Raw genomic sequence first — 20279 nt, 5'->3', positions numbered from 1 at the left:
CCCAGACATACCCCCACCCACCACAAATTCCCCACCCCTAAACCACCCAAACATCCACACAGCAGACCAGGTAATGCAGTCCAACAGCTCACTGATGGTGGCCCTTTAGTTCATGATTGAGTGCAATTATAGCTCTGGGATAAAAACTATTCAGAAAACGTGTGGTCCGAGTTTTAATTGTTCTGTCTCTTCTGCCAGAAGACAACAGTCCAAAAAGATTGTAAGCAGGATGGGAAGAGCCTCTGAGGATGTTATGCAACTTTCTCAAACAGTGAGATGCGAAGATGTCGTCCAGGGCTGGTAGCTGGAGCCTGGATGATATTCTGGGCAATTTTAATGATTCTCTGTAGAGCTTTTTTGTCTGCTGCAGAGCTGCTCCCATACTATGAAAGAATGCCGTATGTCAGGACACTCTCAATGGTGTTGCGATAGTAAGACAGAAGTAGATGCTGAGATAGATTTATCTTCCTGAGCATTTCTGCTCAGGAACTCAAGCCGTGTGATCCTGTTCATCAATAAACTTTCTTTCCAAGCAATTTCCATGAATCCAGTGTCTTTTTCCCCACTTGGAACTGAACCCAGAAGGATATTTCTTCCAACACCAGAGTATGGAGTGGAGGTGGTAGCAAAATGGCCTCCTTAACAAGCTTGCCTAGATTTATTTATTTAATTTATTTATTTTTATTAGGCTTATACGCCACCCTATCTCCAACGGACTCAGGGCGGCTCACAACAATAAAACCACAATAATCCATTATACAAAGTTAAAATGCCTAATTAAATCAAACAAAGCTTAAAAAACCCATATAAAACCCCATCAGTCCAGGCCTGGGGACTCAAATAGCCAAGTTTTTAATTTGCGGCGAAAGGTGCGAAGGTCAGGTGCCAATCGGAGCACCAAGGGGAGTTGATTCCAGAGGGTGGGCGCGCCCACAGAGAAGGCTCTCCCCCTGGGGGCCGCCAGCCGACATTGTCTCGCCGACGGCACCCTGAGCAGGCCCTCCCTATGGGCGCGAACCGGACAATGGGATGTTGTTGCTGGCTGCAGGTGGTCCGCCAAATATTCTGGACCTAAGCCATGTAGGGCTTTATAGGTCATCACCAGCACCTTGAATCTCACCCGGAGGGCAACCGGTAACCAACGCAGGTCGCGCAGGAGAGGTGTTACATGGGAGTATCGGGATTCTCCCATCACAACCCGCACGGCTGCATTTTGCACCAGCTGAAGCCTCCATGTCTATGGAGATTCTCAGTCACCCAGATCATGGTTGCCCCCAGGGTGGATAAAAATCAATGATTTTTTTTAAAAAATCAAAAAAATCAGATTTTTTAAAATTTAAATCAGATTTTTTTGATTTAAATCGGATTTTTTTTATATTTTTATCGAATTTATTTTAATAAAAAACTTTTGGGGTAAAAATCTATTGTAAGATAGTTTTCTATTTAAGATACATAAATAATTTAGTTTATTCAGCATGAAACGGAGCTGAGTTATGTAGCAGGAGGCTGTATATTCTGCAACACTGGGACTATCGGTGAGTCAACAGTGGGTCAAAGGAGTAGCAGAGATGACAGTTGCTCTTTAAAAATTATGATTTAAATCGAGCCTTTTTACTAGTGATTTAAATCATGATTTAAATTGTGATTTAAATCAAATCCACCCTGGTTGCCCCAAAGGTGCAGTTTTTTCAAGAGGCAACTGGACTGATTTTTCTTTGAAGGCGTTTCGCTTCTCATCCAAAAAGCTTCTTCAGCTCATCCAAGAAGGAGACGAAGAAGCTCCTTGGATGAGAAGCGAAACATCTTCAAAGAAAAAAAAAAAACCAGAAAGTCCAGTTGCCTCTTGAAAAAAAAGCACCTTTTGGGACAAGCTTGCCCAGAATCACTGACCGGAGTGGACACCTTTCTCAGGCCAACGGGGGACAAATTTGATGTGAGTTTTCACATTTCTCCCACTTGGAGCCAAAGGAGCAGGCTAAAAAAAAAAAAAAAAAAAACTTTGGAGACTTTTGCAGCAAGGGAAAAAAAGGAAACTGGGGAAGGGAGGGTGGAATGATGACTAAAACAAAATAAAAACCCATCTTTCTCCCTTCCTGGAGCACGTGGACGGCAAACACGTGTAAACACAAACACACACACGCCTGACTCCCTCTCCCCCCCCCAGGCAAATTCAATATGGTTGCCGCAGCTCAATTAGCATCCCTGAGAAAACCTTCCTTGTCCCTCCTCCCCCCCCTCACCTAGTCAATACCGCCAGTCAGGGATGGGGGTTGCCATGGAAACAGGGAGAGCCAGCCTGGCGGATTTTTTTTTTCCCCCTGGGGAGGGCAGGGAAGAAACCTCCAGCTAATGAGATGCAAACTGGGGAAGGGGGAAAAAAAAGTGGGGAAGTTGGACAACTGAGAGAAAATGGCAGAGGGGGGGGGTTGTATAAAAGGATAAATTGCACCTCCTCCACCCGCCACCCCGTGAAAGAGATTGCACCCCCTTCAAAAAAAAAAAAACTTGCAAAGCCAGGCTTGGGGGAGGGGAAGGGGGGGCACTCTTTTTGGCAGATCCATAGCTGGTTCCTTCCCGCTCTAAATCCCTTGTCAGGGTTGCCAGGCGCTTCCCCGGGGGGCTGCACCCTTCATCAGAAACCTAAAGAGGCCTGATTGGAGTGAAAGGCCCGCCATCTGCAAGCTGCTATTTATGACAGAGAAACGTTGCCGTGGCAACAGCAGGCAGCTGTGCTTTGTTTTGGTGGCGGTACAAAGGGGGGGGGAGGACCAGAGGAAGCGGGCGGGGTTTTTTTTGGCAATGGAGGGAATCTCTTCAAAACGAGGACGGCCGCCCCGCAGGTGCACCAAACACGCTGGGCTTCCTTTGCCAGCCTCTAAAATGTATTTATTTATTTTATAAAATTTGATCGGCTTGGGATGATTGATCCCCGGTCCCCTTTCTGCCTGGAAACTTGCTCAACGGGCGCCCTCGTAAAAGACCTTCCTGGCTCAACTTCTGGAAGGACACCGGAATCCATCCATCGGCCAAACTTTTCCTGCTTGCCAAAAGGATGCCAAGCCAGGAACGGCACGGGCGATCTCCACCAAAAGGGCCGCCCCGATCACTCGGATCTTGTCGTCGCTTCCCAATGTTGTGCCGAGAGGAAGAAGGTGGGCTCTGGGCGGGGGCTTCGATGTCCCCTGTTGGGCTCAAACAAAAAAGCCAATGCAATCCTAAATTGCATTAACAGGGGTTGCCACAAAAAAGAGGGGGGGGGCGCGTGTCAACCTGTTCTCCAAAGCACCTGAAGGCAGGATAAGAAGCAATGGAAGGAAACTAATCCAGGAGAGAAGCGATCTAAAACTAAGGAGATGTTTCCTGACAGTGAGAACAATTAATCAGCCTCCAGAAGTTGTGAGTGCTCCAACACCGGACGTTTTTAAGAAGAGATTGGATAACCATTTGTTTGAAATGGTATAGGGTCTACTGCCTAAACGGGGTTAGACTAGAAGACCTCCAAGGTCCCTTCCAACTCTATTCTATTCTATTCTATTCTATTCTATTCTATTCTATTCTATTCTATTCTATTCTATTCTATTCCACTCTACTCTACTCTACTCCTCTACCCTACCCTATATTACCCTACCCTACCCTATTCATGTGAAGTACTAATACCGCTCTATAAAGCCATAGTAAGATCACACCTAGAATACTGCATCCAGTTTTGGTCACCACGCTATAAAAAAGATATTGAGACTCTAGAAAGAGTGCAGAGAAGAGCAACCAAGATGATTAGGGGACTGGAAGCTAAAACATACAATGAACGGTTGCAGGAGCTGGGCATGGCTGGTCTAGTGAAGAGAAGGACCAGGGGAGACATGATAGCAGTCTTCCAATATTTGAGGGGCTGCCACAGAGAGGAAGGGGTCAAATTATTTTCCAAAGCACCTGAAGGCCAGACAAGGAATAACGGATGGAAACTGATCAAGGAGAGATTCAAGCTAGAAATAAGGAGAAATTTTCTGACAGTAAGAACAATCAACCCATGGAACAGAAGTTGTGGGAGCTTCATCACTGGAGGCTTTCAAGAAGAGGTTGGACTGCCATCTGTCAGAAATGGTGTAGGGTCTCCTGCTTGGGCGGGATGATCTACAAGTTCCCTTCCAACTCTTTTATTCTAAATACTTCTAAATCCCAAATTCAGGTAGTCCTCGACATTCGTTTAGGAACATCTGAAGTTACCATGGCACTGAAAAAAATGACTTATACTACTTCCATGTCAGTGCTTCTGGGATGAAAGGTGTCAAGTTTCCGAAAGATGCCCTATTTAATTCATGAACCATGATCCAAACTTCAAAGGAAATATATTCATTTATTAGGAGCAACATTTCGGCAATACTCGGATGCAGTTAGGACTGATCCTACGTAGATTTACGTTCCCCTATGACCCTGTCTCTCCCCTCCTCTCTGGCCATGTCATAAATCATCTACTGGTGACATCATCTTGTCCAGGGAACACCCAGTTGGAGGCTCCTTTTGTGTCCCCATGAAGAGACCATTTTTCATACTTATGACCACTGCAGCATTCCCATGGTCATGTGATCAAAATTTGCATGCTTGGCATTCGGTTCATATTTATGACGGTTTGCAGGGCCCCGGGGTGTGTGTGTGTGTGTCACATGATCCCCTTTGGCAACTTTCTGACAAGCCAAGTCAATGGGGAAGCCAGGTTCACTTAACAACCGTGTTACTAACTTAACAACTGCAGTGATTCACTTAACAGCAGCAGTAAGAAAGATCATAAAATGGTGGCAAAATTCACCTAACAACTTTCTCGCTTAGCAATGGAAATTTCCAGTGGAAAGGCCAGCTGGGGAATTCTGGGAATTGAAGTCCGCACCTCTTAAAGTTGGCAAGTTTGAAAAACACTGCTGTAAATGATCAAGAAAACCACCATGTAGGTAGCAGAGACAGACAGAGACTTCAGAGGATAATTAGAACTGCAGAAAAAACAATGGCTACCAACCTGCCTTCCATGGAGGACCTGTATACTGCACGAGTCACAAAGAGGGCAGTGAAAATATTTACAGACCCCTCACATCCTGGACATAAACGGTTTCAACTCCTACCCTCAAAGCGACGCTATAGAGCACTGCACACCAACTAGACACAAGGACAGTTTTTTCCCGAACGCCATCACTCTGCTAAACAAATAATTCCCACAACACTGTCAAACTCTTCACTAAGTCTGCACTACTATTAATCTTCTCATCGTTCCCACCACCCATCTCCTCCCACTTATGACTGTAACTTATTGCTGTATCCTTACGATTTATATTGTTTCCTAGTATGATTCGATTGCTTATTTGTACCCTATGACTATTATTAAGTGTTCTACCTTATGATTCTTAATGAATGTATCTTTTCTTTTAATGTACACTGAGAGTATATGCACCAAAGACAAATTCCTTGTGTCCAATCACACTTGGCCAATAAAGAATTCAATTCAATTCAATTCAATTCAATTCAATTCAATTCAATTCAATTCAATTCTATTCTATTCTATTCTATTCTATTCTATTCTATTCTATTCTATTCTATTCTATTCTATTCTATTCTATTCTACTCTACTCTACTCTACTCTACTCTACTCTACTCTACTCTACTCTACCCTACCTTACCCTACCTTACCCTATCCCATCCCATTCTACTAACCTCAGTTAATACTTGGTTCAGAAGTATCTTGGCCTCTTGGGAGACATTCCAGAGGTCTTTTTCTTCCACCATGATGGAATCCAGAAAGCCTTTCTCCAAGACCACGTCAAAGCTTCCGTCCAGGAAAGTCAAGAACCGGGCATCCATTACCGCCCAATGCAAGCCTGAGCAATGCGCGTAACGGTCTTGCATGCTTGAAATGCACACCGCGGAATAATCTATGTTGGTGATGTCTGTGTATCCAAGCTGGAAAAGATCGTAACTCAGGGCACTGTTCCCACAACCTGCAGAAGACACATTAGTGAGTTGGTTATTTCAGACTAATGTCTTTTCTAAAAAACTTCCAGTGTTGGAGCATTCACAACTTCTAGAGGCAAATTGTTCCACTGGTTAATTGTTCTCACTGTTGGGAAGTTTCTCCTTAGTTCTAGGTTGCTTCTCTCCTTGATTAGTTTCCACCCATTGCTTCTTGTCCTGCCCTCAGGTGCTTTGGAGAATAGCTTGACTCCCTCTTCTTTGTGGCAGCCCCTGAGATATTGGAACACTGCTATCATGTCTCTCCTAGTCCTTCTTTTCATTAAACGAGACATACCCAACTCCAGCAACGGTTCTTTATATGTTTTAGCCTCCAGCCCTTTAATCATCTTTGTTGCTCTTCTCTGTACCTTTTCCCGAGTCTCAACATCTTTTTTTATAATATGGTGAGCGGATCAAGCATATGGGATTGCAAAAGAATCACGCTGAAAAATTAGACAAGGAATACTATTCCAGATGTCAGGGAACGGTTGCCAAAAATCTGGGATCTATGTTTTGGAAAAGACAATGTTTTCTACTGATATTTTCAAAGGATGCAGCAGTATGTCATATTCTGACAGAGATCTGGGCAGATTTTATGGTAATATTTTGTACATATTATAGTAATGTGTTATTAGTAAACCAGAAACTATTAGTAAATTACAAAATATAATGTAGATTCCCCCCCCTTTCCCCCCCGCTAGTTCTTCTTCGTTTGTATTTTTAGTTTGTTTGAGGTTTCTTGTTTCTATTTTTTTGGGGGGGGGGGAAATCAGGCTTAAAGATTTTGATAATTGTATAATATTTTTAGGCAGGCAGACAGACTGAAAGATATTTAAAAACTCAGATCTTTGTTTCATGCCAGTACAATGATCTAATCAGCTTAACTACAGGAAATGCCGCTAAAATACAGCTCCTGGGTTTAAAAAAAACCCAAGTAAAAAGCTTTTGTACGAGACTGAAATTCTCACCTCACCCTGAAATATTTGTATTTTAGATGGCATCCTTGTTTTCCGTAACATCAAGCTGTTCAAGAATTTGAATTTCGAAAATTCAACTGCCAAGAGTGTTAATGCCCGTATTTTATTCTGTTTCAGAGGCAAACTAATCCAGAGCTGCGTAAGCAGAAACACCTATGATCTAAAAAAACAATCTAAAATTAAGATGGTTATTCTTAATGCGACAGAAGGGGAGATTATTAAAGTCAGAGCTTGAGAGGAACAATATTAATTAAATTTAATTGTAGTTACCTTTAAATGTTAATGGACTGAAATAAAATTTAGCTTTTGTCCTAGTTTCACACATTATAGGTCCGTGATGGCGAACCTCTGGCACGTGTGCCACAGGTGGCACAGGGAGCCCTCTCTGCGGGCACACGAGCTGTCACCCAGCTCAGCTCCACCATGCATGCGCGCGTGCCTCTCGCCGGCCAGCTGATTTTTGGGTCTCTGACGCGGGGGCGGGGCACATGCGGGAGATGCATGCACATGCACAGGGGGTCTCGCCCACATGTGCTGGGGTGGGAGGGGGTCTCACACATATGTGCAGAGGGTAGGGGGAGAGCAAGGTGAAGCGGTGCGCCATCCACACCAAAATGGGCTGCGGGGTGTGTGTGGCACAGATCCCCACGGCCTGTTTTTGGTCCCAGGAGGCTTCAGGGAGGCCTGCCAGGCTCAAAACGGGCCGTGTGGGGGGAAGGGGGGGGTCGTGCATACATGCGCAGAGAGGGTGGGGGAGCGTGGGGGGGGTCACGCTCATGTTCAGGGGATGGGGGAGCACGGGGGGGTCACGCACGCATTCGTGGGGAGCATGGGGGGGTCACACACGCATTCATGGGGAGCACGGGGGGGTCATGCATGCATTCATGGGGAGCATGGGGGGGTCACACACGCATTCATGGGGAGCATGGGGGGGTCACACACGCATGCGCAGGGGGCATGGCGTGCAGGGAGCATTGCATTATGGGTGTGGCACACGTATGCACGACCCCACCGCCCTCCCACCGCTTTTGGCACGTGACGGCAAAAAGGTTAGCCATCACTGTTATAGGTAATCTTCAGTTTACTGTTGGTGACCATTTGAAGTTATGAGGGACAATCCACCCACCCACCCCTCAAAAAAAGTACAGGCAATCCTCAACTTACAACAGTTTATTGAAGTTACCACAGCATTGAAAACAGTGATGTCTGACCATTTTTCACACTTAACGACCGTTGCAGCATCCCCATGGTCGTGTGATTGAAGTTCAGACGCTTGGCAACTGGCTCGTATTTATGACGGTTGCAGTGTCCCAGGGTGACCTTTAAGGTTGCAGACCTTAGAGTCTGGTAGAAGGTTTCCTGCCTGAGCAGTTGGTTGGACTAGATGACCTCCCATGGTCCCTTCCCTTGTTACTCTGTTATTAAAAACAACGAACAGCCAAAACTCTGAACTAGGATGATTTTTTTTTTCCTGGCACCCAGAATGCCTCTGAGCATGTGCAGAGGGCATGCATAAAATCCAGAGGGGTCTTTCCTGAGAATCACAGAACAGGAGATCTCTCTCTTCCTCCTGGTTTAAGCCAGAGCTAGAGACATTTCTGCTTCTGAGGGCAAGAACCTACCACTCTGCTTGCTTGCCCAATTCCAGATGTGGCCAGTTTAAATGAATTTCTACTCTTTTAACATTTCTCTGAGAAGATTTTATCCAAAGAAACACAAGTGGCAGGACAGCAAATGGAGGAAAAGAAGAGAAAAACGGGGCAGAGTGGGTGCTGCAGATCACAATTAACCTAATTAGTGAGGAAACAGCGGTTAATGAGTGGGTTGCAATAAGCACTTTAATTACTTTTTGCAGAGAGAGAGCTTGGAAATTCATACGTCTGGCACCTTCTCGGAGGGAGAGAGAGGCACAGAGGCCTGGCGTCTAAAGACAAGACACCTGGATCAACTTGATTCCTTGGATTCTTGATCTAAGGCAGGGGTCTGCAACCTTAAACACTCAAAAGAGCCATTTGGACCCGTTTCCCACAGAAAAGAAAACACCGGGAGCCACAAAACCCTTCCTGTGCCTGACTATTTCCAGAACGGCCACAAAACTAGCATATGTAGTTGAAGTAAACGTTCTGTTTTCTTCTGAAACTTTTCTTTTCTTGGATTTATCCATGGTTGGCCTACCGGGAGTTGAAAAGCTCAATAAATCGCGTGCCGGCAGGTGTCGCGCATTGGCAGTTGTGACGTACATTTTGAGTGACAGGGAGCCGCAGCAGAGAGGTGACAGGGAGCCGCAGGTTGCTGACCCCTGATCTAAGGGGTCCCGACTGCTCACCTCCTGGAGGATAATATGCCACTGCAACCCCCAAAATAATATGCAGAAGAGAGCTGTGGTGTATACGGATTTGGAGCGGAATTCTCTTGCTTTTTTGCTTTGTAAGTTTCTGGTGCTCATGAGTGGTGAGAGCAGCTGGCCGATGTTGCAAACATGTGGCCACCAAAGGACACATCAAACAGGGGGAATTCCTACTACACCCCCCCCCCCCGAAACCAAGGAGAGATTAAAAAGAGGCTTAATGCGCTGTGCAAAGCAGGATCTGGCCAGGAGCCATTGGCCTATGAAAATGCAGAAAGCTGCAGCTTTTAGTATAATCCCTGCCACAAATTCCATCATTTCTGGGAAGAATAGAAATGGTCGGAACATTTCTCTTCTGCTTTGCAAAACCAGGGTTTCCTTTCCATGCTGATTCCACATTTTTGGAGGAACAACATTGTCCCCCCCCACCCTCCAGGGTGGATAAAAATCAATGATTTTTTTTAAAAAATCAAAAAAACCAGATTTTTTTTATTGAAATAAAAAAACTTTTGGGGTAAAAATCTATCGTAAGATAGTTTTCTGTTTAAGATACATAAATAATTTAGTTTATTCAGCATGAAACGGAGCTGAGTTATGTAGCAGGAGGCTGTATATTCTGCAACACTGGGACTATCGGTGAGTCAACAGTGGGTCAAAGGAGTAGCAGAGATGACAGTTGCTCTTTAAAAATTATGATTTCAATCAAGCCTTTTTACTTTACTTTTCTTTTTTCTTTTCTTCTTTTTTCTTTTCTTTTTTCTTTCTTTTCTTTCCTTTCTTTTTTCTTTTCTTTTCTTTTTTCTTTCTTTTCTTTCCTTTCTTTTCTTTTCTTCTTTTCTTTTCTTTTTTTCTTTTCTCTTCTTTTTTCTTCTTTTCCTTTCCTTTTCTTTCTTTTCTTTTTTCTTTTCTTTTCTTTTCTTTCTTTTTCTTTTCTTTCTTTCTTTATATCCCACTTCTTATTTTTACAACGCATCCGACGCGCCATCCTCCTCCTATTTTTCCCACAACAACCCTGTGAGGTGGGTAGACTGAAAGTGTAACTGGTCCAATCAAACAGCTTTCATGACTAAGGCGGGACTAGAATTGATGGTCTCTTGATTTCTAGCCCTGTGCCTTAAACTGGGGGTGGGGGAGGGGTGTGTGGCAGCTATGACTTGTAGACTTCAACTCCCAGAATCCCTGAGCCAGCGTTGCTGGCTCAGGAATTCTGGGAATTGAAGTCCACAGGTTGTAAAGGGGCCAGAGTTGCTCACCTGTGTGCTAGCCCCACACTGGCTTTCACCTGTAGTTGCTAGAGTTAAGAAATTGGTCTAATGAACAACCGTATTTTTTTTTCTAATTCTCCCATCTGAGACCAGTGGTGAGTTACTACTGGTCGTAGCGGCGGTGGTGGGAGGCTCCGCTCACACATCCGGACGCTTCTGCGCATGCCCACGAGCGAACTGGTAGCGACGGGTTTTGAAACCCGTCTGAGACTAAACCAGACCCGATCTTGCTTAGCTTCCAAAAAAGCAGTCCAGGTTGGAGATGTAAAGCCAGCCAGCATATGTGAGTGTATGTGGAGGCAGGGATAAAAATATCTTAATTATAATGCCACCGGCAAGGGGAAAAAAAAAAAATCACTGACAACCTCTCTGTATGTACCGTATTAAAAAAAAAAATCCCAAACGCTGGAGGATATGATGGCTTTTAAGCTACCCATTTGATGCAAGAACAAAAGAAACATAAATTGTCCTTGCGCAGGCAATGTTGTCTGATTACGGCCGCTACCAAATAGGACCATTTCCAATGCTTGTCTCTGGATCGGGCCCAAAACAAGTATTCAACTGATATTCAAACGGAGCATGTTATGTATATAGGTAGTCCTCAACTTACGACCACAGTGGAGCCCAACATTTTTGTTGCTAAGCTAGTGTTGTGACCCTAACCCTAACACTAGGCCCAAGTAGTTATTACCAGACACAAACAGTCCTAAACAAACATATTTTATTAGAACAGCTGAGAATTACTTCATTCTCAGTTTAGTCCAAATTAAGTCCAAAACAAATTCTTCATAAACAATCCTTCAGCCTTATCACCAATCTTTGTCTTCTTTGGCACCCTGCCAAAGGCTTTTCTTGGTAAAACCCCCACAAAGTTCAGAAGCAAGAGAAGACGACAAGAAACAAATGTAGTAACGTTGCTTTCCTACAAAAAGCCAAGAGGCTTTGTTTTAAGCCTTCTGGGAGGGGCCAATCATCTCCTGGCCTTACTCCTGAGTCGTCCTTTTTGCTTTAGCTGCTCTTGCCTTCTGGCAGCTCTTCGCATGCGTGCACTAGGAACAGGCTCCTCCTGTTCCTCTGCCTCTCTGCTATCCACCTCTGGAGGCTCCGGAATCCACACATCACTCCCAGATGGCCCCATCTCTGCCTCCGACGCAGAGCCCTTGTCCGGGCATTCCTCTGACTCCATGACTGGCCCATTGTCCTCCCCAGCCTCATCACTGTCCGACTCCGCTGCCAGCTCCACAGGCTGCTGACGGACCACAACAGCTAGACAGTTGTGCCAGTGCACTGTTTTACGGCCTTTCTTGCCACAGTTGTTAAATGAATCACTGTAGTTTTTAAGTTAGTAACATGGTTGTTAAATGAATCTGGCTTCCTCACTGTCTTTGCTTGTCAGAAGGTCGCAAAAGGGGGATCACATGACCCCGGAACATTGCAGCTGTCATAAATATGAATAGCAAGAGCACTTAGATTTATATACCGCTTTACAATGCTTTACAGCCCCCTCTAAGCGGTTTACAGAATCAGCATCGGTGGTGGGTTCCTCCCGGTTCGGCCGAGTCGGTAGCGGTGACGATATGATGTCACCGAACCGTTTCTCTTTGTTTGGGAGCTGGGCCCTCCCACCCACCCCAGTGTTATTCTTACCTTTTATTTGGCCCCGCCCCCAATTTTTTGCTGCCTCCCGAGTACCAGCTGATCAGCTAGAAGGAAAAAAACTGTTTAAACTCTTGCCGCGGGGCTTCAAAGGGCCACCCTACAGCTGATCAGTGTTAAAAGGCAGTGTGGTGGTAGACCAGTGCCTCCAAAAACAAATGAGTAGACGGGAATGCTCCAAGAACAAATGGTTAGACCGGTACAGCTAAATCCTAAAGAATTGTCACATGACCATCAAACCACACCCACAAAATAAGCCACGCCCACAGAACCAGTAGTAAAAAAATTTAGAACCCACCCCTGGTCAGCATGTTTGCCCCCAACAATCTGGGTCCTCGTTTTACCCACCTCGGAAGGATGGAAAGCTGAGTCAACCTTGAGCCTGGTGATATTTGAGCTGCCAAATTGCAGGCAGCCGGCAGTCAGCAGATGTAGCCTGCAGTACTGCACTCTGACCACTGAGCCGCCATGGCTCATAAGTTGCCAGTTTTGATCAAGCAACCATGGAGATGCTGAAACAGTTGTTAGTGTGAAAAATGGACACACAAGTCACTTTTTTCAGTGCCGTTGTAACGTCAGACGGTCACTAAATGAACTGTTGTAAGTCGAGGACTGCCTGCAATGACAGAGCTAGTAGGTTCTTAGCGTTCCTGGCTCTGAGCAAAATCTCAACTTCCGCCGTGATGCGTAATTGGGAGGCTGGATGCCTTCCTTACCTCTCCCGACCCACCTGGGGATCCTTCCTGCCACTTTCTTTCTAACCAAGGATGCATCTCCCCTTAATCACAGATCAGACAGACGGGTCGCCTAACAGGATCAGGGCATTAGTCTGCATTAATCCCAGAGTGCCTCTCTCTCTCCCTTGATCAGATTAAGGAAGGTCCGAGCTAAAAGCTAGAGCAAAATAATCAGATTAAAAAGATAAACCACTCTAGGTCAAATCGAGGCTCGGAGCTGCTCTCAGGCTGGTGGGACTTCCCAAACCAGCAAAATCCTGTTTTATTTTGGTTTCTCTCTCTCTCTCTCTTTTTTTAAAGCTTAGAGATCTATTACCATGATGGCGAACCTATAATACACGTGCCAGAGGTGGCATGCAGAGGCCTCTCTGTGGGCATGTGCACTGGTCGCCAGCTGCTCTTTTGGTTTCCAACTGGTCTTCACTGGTGCCAGAGCAAAACGGCCTGAAAACGGCCCAAAAACGGCCTGAAAATGCCGCATAAAACAGCCAAAAAACAGGCATGCGCACTGGCTAGCTAGTTTTCGTGTTTCCAGCTCTCCGGCCTGCATTCACGCACGTTCCGGTTTGGGCACTCAGTGCCAAAAAGCGATAGGCCATCACTGACCTATTAGAAGCAAGAATCCCAGGAAACAAACAACGGGATCAGAATCCTTCCTTAGGAAATCAGAAACACAACCGAGCTGCTCACGAAGTCCAATCCGCATAACGAAGGACGGTGCCTGAGGATAGGTAAACTGCAGACATTTCCTTTATAGCAGAGGTTCACAACCCCTGGTCCGCGGATCCGGTACCGGTCCGTGGCCTGTTTGGAACTGGGCCGCGCAAGCGATCGAAGCTTCATCTGTACCCGCACGGGATCGAGGTAACACGAGAAACTACCTTCCCCGCCTCCGTGGGAAAATCGTTTTCCATAAAAGCGGTCCCTGATTTAAAAATCGGTTGGGAGCTGCGCGCAGCTAGAGGCTGCCGTGTGGGTGTGTGGTGCATGTGTGCTTTGCTCTGGGAGCGTTTGGGGAATTTTGGAGCATTAAAGGGGAGATTGAACTCTCATCTGGCTGTGTGGCCTTCGTGCCTTGTCCTGGGTCATCACCCCGACTTCCTCGTTGACTTTGCTTCTCAGGAGGTCAGAACAACTCATCTCGTGATCCTGGGATCCTGCAACTGTCATAAATACGAGTCAGTTTGCCAAGCGTCCAAATTTTGATCACCTGACCATGGGGATGGTGCAATGGTCGTAAGCGTGAATAAGAGTCGTGTGATTTTTTTTCAATGCCAGTCACTAATTGAACCGTTGTAAGCCAAGAACTACTTGTAACGAGGGGTACTAAATGCACCAAGGAGAGAAGGAAAATTATGCCAGCTGTTTGGATGCCAAGGTGACTACTGTGGGTGCTGTCAAGTTGGGTGACATCTCTGGAAACCCGCTCTGCAGTGCAAGGGATGACAACGGTTTCTTGGAAACACTGAGAACTAGAAACTTGTGACTGGCCTTCCGCTAAAAAAAACAGGGACGAAGATTCCACAGAAAAGCCTCTGCCAATGCAGGACACTCAGGTCTGCAAAAATGGAACCCCAGGATAAAATCATACCTGTTAGCTCTTCTGCATTTCCAAAATTAAATATTGCATATTTATTTATTTAATTTCCAAGTATTAAATATTGCGTCTTTATTTCATGGAGGAGGAAAGGGGACAAGACATCTGAATTTTTACAATATATTTTTTTAAGGGAACACGATTTTACAGGAACGGTGCCTGAAATTCTGGATTAAGCCTCTGAGTCAGAGTATACATTTAAAAAAAATAAAAAAAATTAACGGACACACCATTTGCTGGTAAATACTAAAATGGGTGTATTTTTATTATTGAGACACAGGCCAAGCTGACGCAAATATTTGAGGCTTGTGAATTAGCAATCTGCATATCATTTTTATGGCAGATGTCAAACCACCCTTGGCGAACAAATGATTCTTACTCCACAATACACTTTGGAAAAGCTGTGGGTGAAGAAATCTGAGCCAGATTTTAAAATAATCCTGACACACGAGCTCCGATCACGTGTACAGAGAAAAACAAGCAAAGCAAAACACCACAACCAGAAAGGGTGTGTGTGGTTTGCGGTTCTTCCTGCTTTTTTAGCATCATTTGCTCAGTTGCAACAATCACAAACAGGTGAGTCCACATGTCCCTTTTGATTTTTTTCGGTATTGTAAATGGAAAGCAAGTTGCTAGTCCTCATGTTGTTACAGGAATGTAGAAACTAAGGCAGAAATCCAAAAGTGTTTTTTTTTCCCCCTTGTATTTGTTCATCAAAGTAAGTTCAGGAGCCAGACAGACTAATTCTTCCGTATTTGTAAGAGCGTTCTTATCGTATCTATGATGAGAACAGATAAAATAAGATCCAATTTAGCTTAAAAAATGGAAGGAATGAGTAGAATGGATGCTACCGTTCTGGAAAGGCCATTATAAATGGAAGAAATAAACCCCACATACTGTCAAGAAAACTAGAGAAAAGGTCTAGATCAGTGATGGGTTCCTCCCGGTTCGGTCCGGTTCGGCCGAGCCGGTAGCGGGGACGATATGATGTCACCAAACCGGTTCTCCCTGCCCGCCCTCCCACCCCCCCCCACCCACGTTATTCTTACCTTTTATTTGGTCCCACCCCCAATCTATTGCTGCCTCCTGAGTCCCAGCTGATGACTAGAGGGAAAAAAAACTGTTTAAACTCTTGCCGCGGGGCTTCAAAGGGCCGTCCTACAGCTGATCAGTGTTAAAAGCAAACAAATGAGTCGGGTTGTAAGTGCGAGGACTGGTCGTACGTGCGAGGACCTTCCAGAAATGACTCTGACCAGCTAGCCACGCCCACCTAGTCACATGACCTCCAAGCCACACCCACAAAATAAGCCACGCCCACAGAACCAGTAGTAAAAAAATTTAGAACCCACCCCTGGTCTAGATCTGTGATAGTGAACCTATGGCACGCGTGCCACAGGTGGCACGCGGAGCCATATCTGTGGGCACGCGAGCGTTGCCTTAGCTCAGCTCCAGCATGCATGCATGTGCCAGCCAGCTAATTTTTGGGCCTTTTGAGCCCACCGGAAGTCGGGAAATGGGCTATTTCCGGCCTCCAGAGGGCCTCGGGGGGGAGGGGGGCTGTTTTCGCCCTCCCCAGGCTCCCAGAGGCTTTCTAGGAGCCTGGGGAGGACAAAAAGCAGGCCTACCAGGCCCTCCGGGCCATCGCGTGCCAAAAGCAGGGGGAGCGTGGGGCACATTGAATTATGGGTGTGGGGCACGCACGCACGCGTCCCTCCCGCAGTCTCCCCCACTTTTGGCACGCGACGGCAAAAAGGTTAGCCATCACTGGCCTAGATCAAACCTGACAACCTTAAAAAGGTATGAACTTCAACTCCCAGAATTCTCTAGCCAGCTGGGTAGAGAATTCTGGGAGTTGAAGTCCATCCTTTTTCAAGTTGCCAAGGTTGAAAACCGTTGACCTTGGCACAAGCCGAGGTTTTGAAAGAAAGGTACGGATGTCCCAAAGGTGTTTTTTTTTTTTTTTTCAAGAGGCAACTGGACATTCTGGGTTTTTTTCTTTGAAGACGTTTCGCTTCTCATCCCAAGAAGCTTCTTCAGTTCGGGGAAGCTTCTTAGATGAGAAGCGAAAAGTCTTCAAAAGAAAAAAACCAAGAAGTCCAGTTGCCTCTTGAAAAAAAAAAAAAAACCTTTGGGACAACCATGACTTGGGACAACTGAGAATCTCCATAGACAAAGATACAGGTGCGTTCACAAAATGGCAACTATGGTGGGTTCTTTCCAATTCCTCAGGATGCTCCTAACCCTAACTTGGTCCTTTTTTTTCTGGGAAGGTGGCCACACTTCGAAGCCAAGGGTGAATGTAGAGCCAGTTTGCTGATGGTTAAGGCACCAGGCTAGGAACTAGGAGACGGTGAGTTCTAGTCCCGCCATAGGCATGAAAGCCGATTGGATGACTCTGGGTCAATCACCAGGAGACGGTGAGTTCCAGTCTCACCTTAGGCATGAAAGCCAGCTGGGTGACTTTGGGGTAATCACCAGGAGACGGTGAGTTCTAGTTCTGTCTTAGACACGAAAGCCAATTGGCTTTCACTGATTTTAGGCAAGTCACTCTCTCTCAGCTCAAACCACTTCACAGGGTGGTTGTGGAGAAAATAGGAGGAGGAAGGAGTATTAGATATGTTCTCTCTGCCTTGAGTTATTTATAAAACTAATAAAGGCAGGTATAAGTAAGTAAGTGCCAGTTTCTGGCCTTCATTATTTTTTAAGAATGGTTCTAAGATGTACATAGGACAGAGGCATTGTTAGAAATAGTTAACGCCTGAGGCTCTGGCATGTTTTCCAGCCTATTTAGCCTGTTTTTTTTTTTAAAGACTCACAGAATAAAATGAAGTAGGGTAGAATCTGGTTGCTCCTGGGCACCGCGTTGGGGATCCAAAAGCTAATGCACCTATTCTGGGAATGCCATATTGCCCCCAAGTGGTCCTAAAGAGCAAGTGGATAATTCCTCTTTTTTACCAGAAGTTTCGCCATCCTGAAAGCTGTGTAAATTAAGAAAACAGAGGTTTAGCAAGCTAATCTATTTGCTTGCCCGTGGTTTATTGAATAAACCACAATTCAACAGGATTTGTATGCGATCTCAGGTCGTAAACCGTGGTTGATGAATCACAAGGGATGGTTTTGCACCGAAAAAGCCACATTATGGGTTAGCACGAACGCTGCCTAAGGCTAAAATAGAAGTGAAGTCAACAAGGACATTTCTTCCCTTGTTCGTTTTAGTTTCTGAATTCCGCAGAATTTGGAATTGTCGTTAGACCATGAAGCAACCAGATTATATGTTGCTCGTTTAAGGAATCCGGCAACTGCCAAATTTATCCAAACCAATCAAACTATTGGTCTCACATTTCACCTGGAAATTGCAGGATTGCTACACAGACGTAATCACTGATCGTACTGTATGGGTAAAGATATAGATAGTCCTTGACTTACGTCTGTAATGGACCCTGCCAATTACGGCCATACATTGTGACAGTTGTAAACAATGAGTCGTCATGTGAGCTTCCCAATTTTACAACTGCCTTTTACATATGGTCATTAAATGAGCCCATTGTTCACTATGGGGCATGCTTCCCCCCCAAAAAAAAACAAAACGGAACTAAACACCAATTTTTGGCAAAAAACATCATAAATCACAGGTGATCACAGGAAAAGTTGCAAATGGCCATAAATTTGACATTGCTGAGTGCCCGAAACGTGGTTGGAATTTCAGAATTGGATTGTAAGGGCTGGGGGTAATTTTGAACGGTTGCTATGCAACCGGTTGTAGGACAACAACTACCTGTAAGGCAGGGTTGTCCAAACATGGCCACTTTAAGACTTGTGGACTTCAACTCCCAGAAGTCCCCACTCCCCAGACAGCGTTGCAACGTTGGCTGGGGACTTCTGGGAGTTGAAGTCCACAAGTCTTAAAGTGGCCATGTTTGGACACCCCCTGCTGTAAGATCTTTTGTGGCTCAGTTCTTTCAAAAGGCACCCAGTCCGAACAATATTTCAATTCATTAATATATATATATATATATATTTCACAAGTCGTTTGAGCCTCTGCTGGGCTTCACAACCACCTTGTGAGGTATTTGCGTGATTTCCCCTCTGAGGAACAGCAACCAAATGGCAAATTTGATCAATCCCATCCCATCATTCTGTGACTGATTCACGTACGACTCTAAATCAGGGTTGAAAAATAAATCAAAACTGATTTTCTTTTGGGACAGGCTGCCATCACTGGACTAGGGAGAAACATGATAGCAGTCTTCCAGAATTTGAGGGGCTGCCACAAAGAAGAGGGGGACAACTTATTTTCCAAAGCACCAGAGGGCAGGACAAGAAATAATGGATGGAAACTAATCAAGGAGAGAAGCAACCTGGAATTAGGGAGAAACATCCTAACAGTGAGGACAATTAACCAAAAGAACAGGGTCCCTTCCACTTCTGTTGTTGTTGTGTTGGAGAACTGATTGTCTAGGTCAATATTTCTTGAATTAGGCAACTTGAAGGTGTGGGGATTTCCCAGCCAATTTTAATATTCTGGAGGAATAGAATGGGAATGGGAATGGGAATGGGAATGGGAATGGAATGGAATGGAATGGAATGGAATGGAATGGAATAGAATAGAACAGAACAGAACAGAATAGAATAAGGAAAGGGAATGAGAATGGAATAGGAATTGGAATAGGAGTAGGAATAGGAATAGGAATAGGAATGGAATGGAATAGAATATAATTCTTTATTGGCCAAGTGTGATTGAACACACAAAGAATTTTTCTTTAGTGCATATACTCTCAGTGTACATAAAGAAAAAATAAAATATATTTGTCAAGAATCATAAGGTACAACACTTAGGGATAGTCATAAGGTACAAATAAGCAATCAAATCATGCTAGGAAACAATATTGACAACATTGTAAGGATACAAGCAACAAAGTTACAATCATGTAGTCATAAGTGGGAGGAGATGGGTGATAGGAACGATGAGAAGACTAATAGTAATGCAGATTTAGCAACTAGTTTGACAGTGTTGAGGGAATTATTTGTTTAGCAGCAGCAGCAGAAAAGGAAACGCACAGGATTCCGATCCAGGTTTTGATCCCCAAGTCCTTAAAAAAATCAGTATTTCCCAAGCCTGGCAACTTTTAAGGTGGGTGGGACTTCAACTCCCAGAATTCCCCAGCCAGCTTTTAAAACTCTGGGAGGAAACAGGAAGCGCGCATGCGTGCCTTGAGCCGCCACAACAGGGGTCTCCCAAGCATGTCGACTTTAAGACTTGTGGACTTCAACTCCCAGAATTCCTCAGCCAGCAAAGCTGGCTGAGGAATTCTGGGAGTTGAAGTCCACAAGTCTTAAAGTCGACATGCTTGGAGAGCCCTGCTCCACGACACAATCCCGGGGGGGGGTCGCTTACCCAGTACCAGGATCCGGTCCCCCGGCTTCAGTTCCGCCTCCAGCTCTTCCCGAAAAGCCTCCAAGCCCCCGAACCACTCGGTGGGCTCGGCCCCCTCTTGCTCGTACCTCGCGTCCCAGAAGCCCCGCTCTCGGTACCCGGCGTTGGAAGCCGGGCGCTGCCTCCGCGGGGCCTCCTCCATTTGGGGGGAAGCCTGGGCGGAGGAAAGCCCGGCGGCCAGCCAATGGATGGAATTGCCCCCGCCGCCTGTGCTTGGCAGCCCTGGGACACCTGCTCGTCCACGTGGCCTGGCCAAAGCACGTGGAGCTTCC

At 45.5% G+C, this 20279-nt stretch overlaps 1 protein-coding gene across 2 annotated transcripts in view; it reads right to left on the bottom strand.

Annotated features, from left to right (window-relative positions):
• EEF1AKMT4 (EEF1A lysine methyltransferase 4) overlaps positions 1–20279 on the bottom strand; it is a 45170-nt gene extending 24891 nt beyond the window's left edge. The window contains exons 1-3 of one of the 2 annotated variants that reach the window (XM_087872438.1): positions 19969–20275; positions 13583–15351; positions 5698–5981 (exon numbers count right to left, since the gene is read on the bottom strand). In XM_087872438.1, the coding sequence (XP_087728564.1) occupies positions 5698–5981; positions 13583–13682 (384 nt within the window). In that variant the 5' untranslated portion in view covers positions 13683–15351; positions 19969–20275. Of the gene's footprint in view, positions 1–5697; positions 5982–13582; positions 15352–19968 lie in introns of both variants that reach the window. The other variant, XM_034441987.3, reaches the window with a different exon arrangement.

Source organism: Pantherophis guttatus, chromosome 6, assembly GCF_059756535.1.
Source record: "Pantherophis guttatus breed Tessera chromosome 6, ASM5975653v1, whole genome shotgun sequence".
Classification (NCBI taxonomy): domain Eukaryota; kingdom Metazoa; phylum Chordata; class Lepidosauria; order Squamata; family Colubridae; genus Pantherophis; species Pantherophis guttatus.
This window is presented reverse-complemented; position numbering and strand designations above follow the sequence as displayed.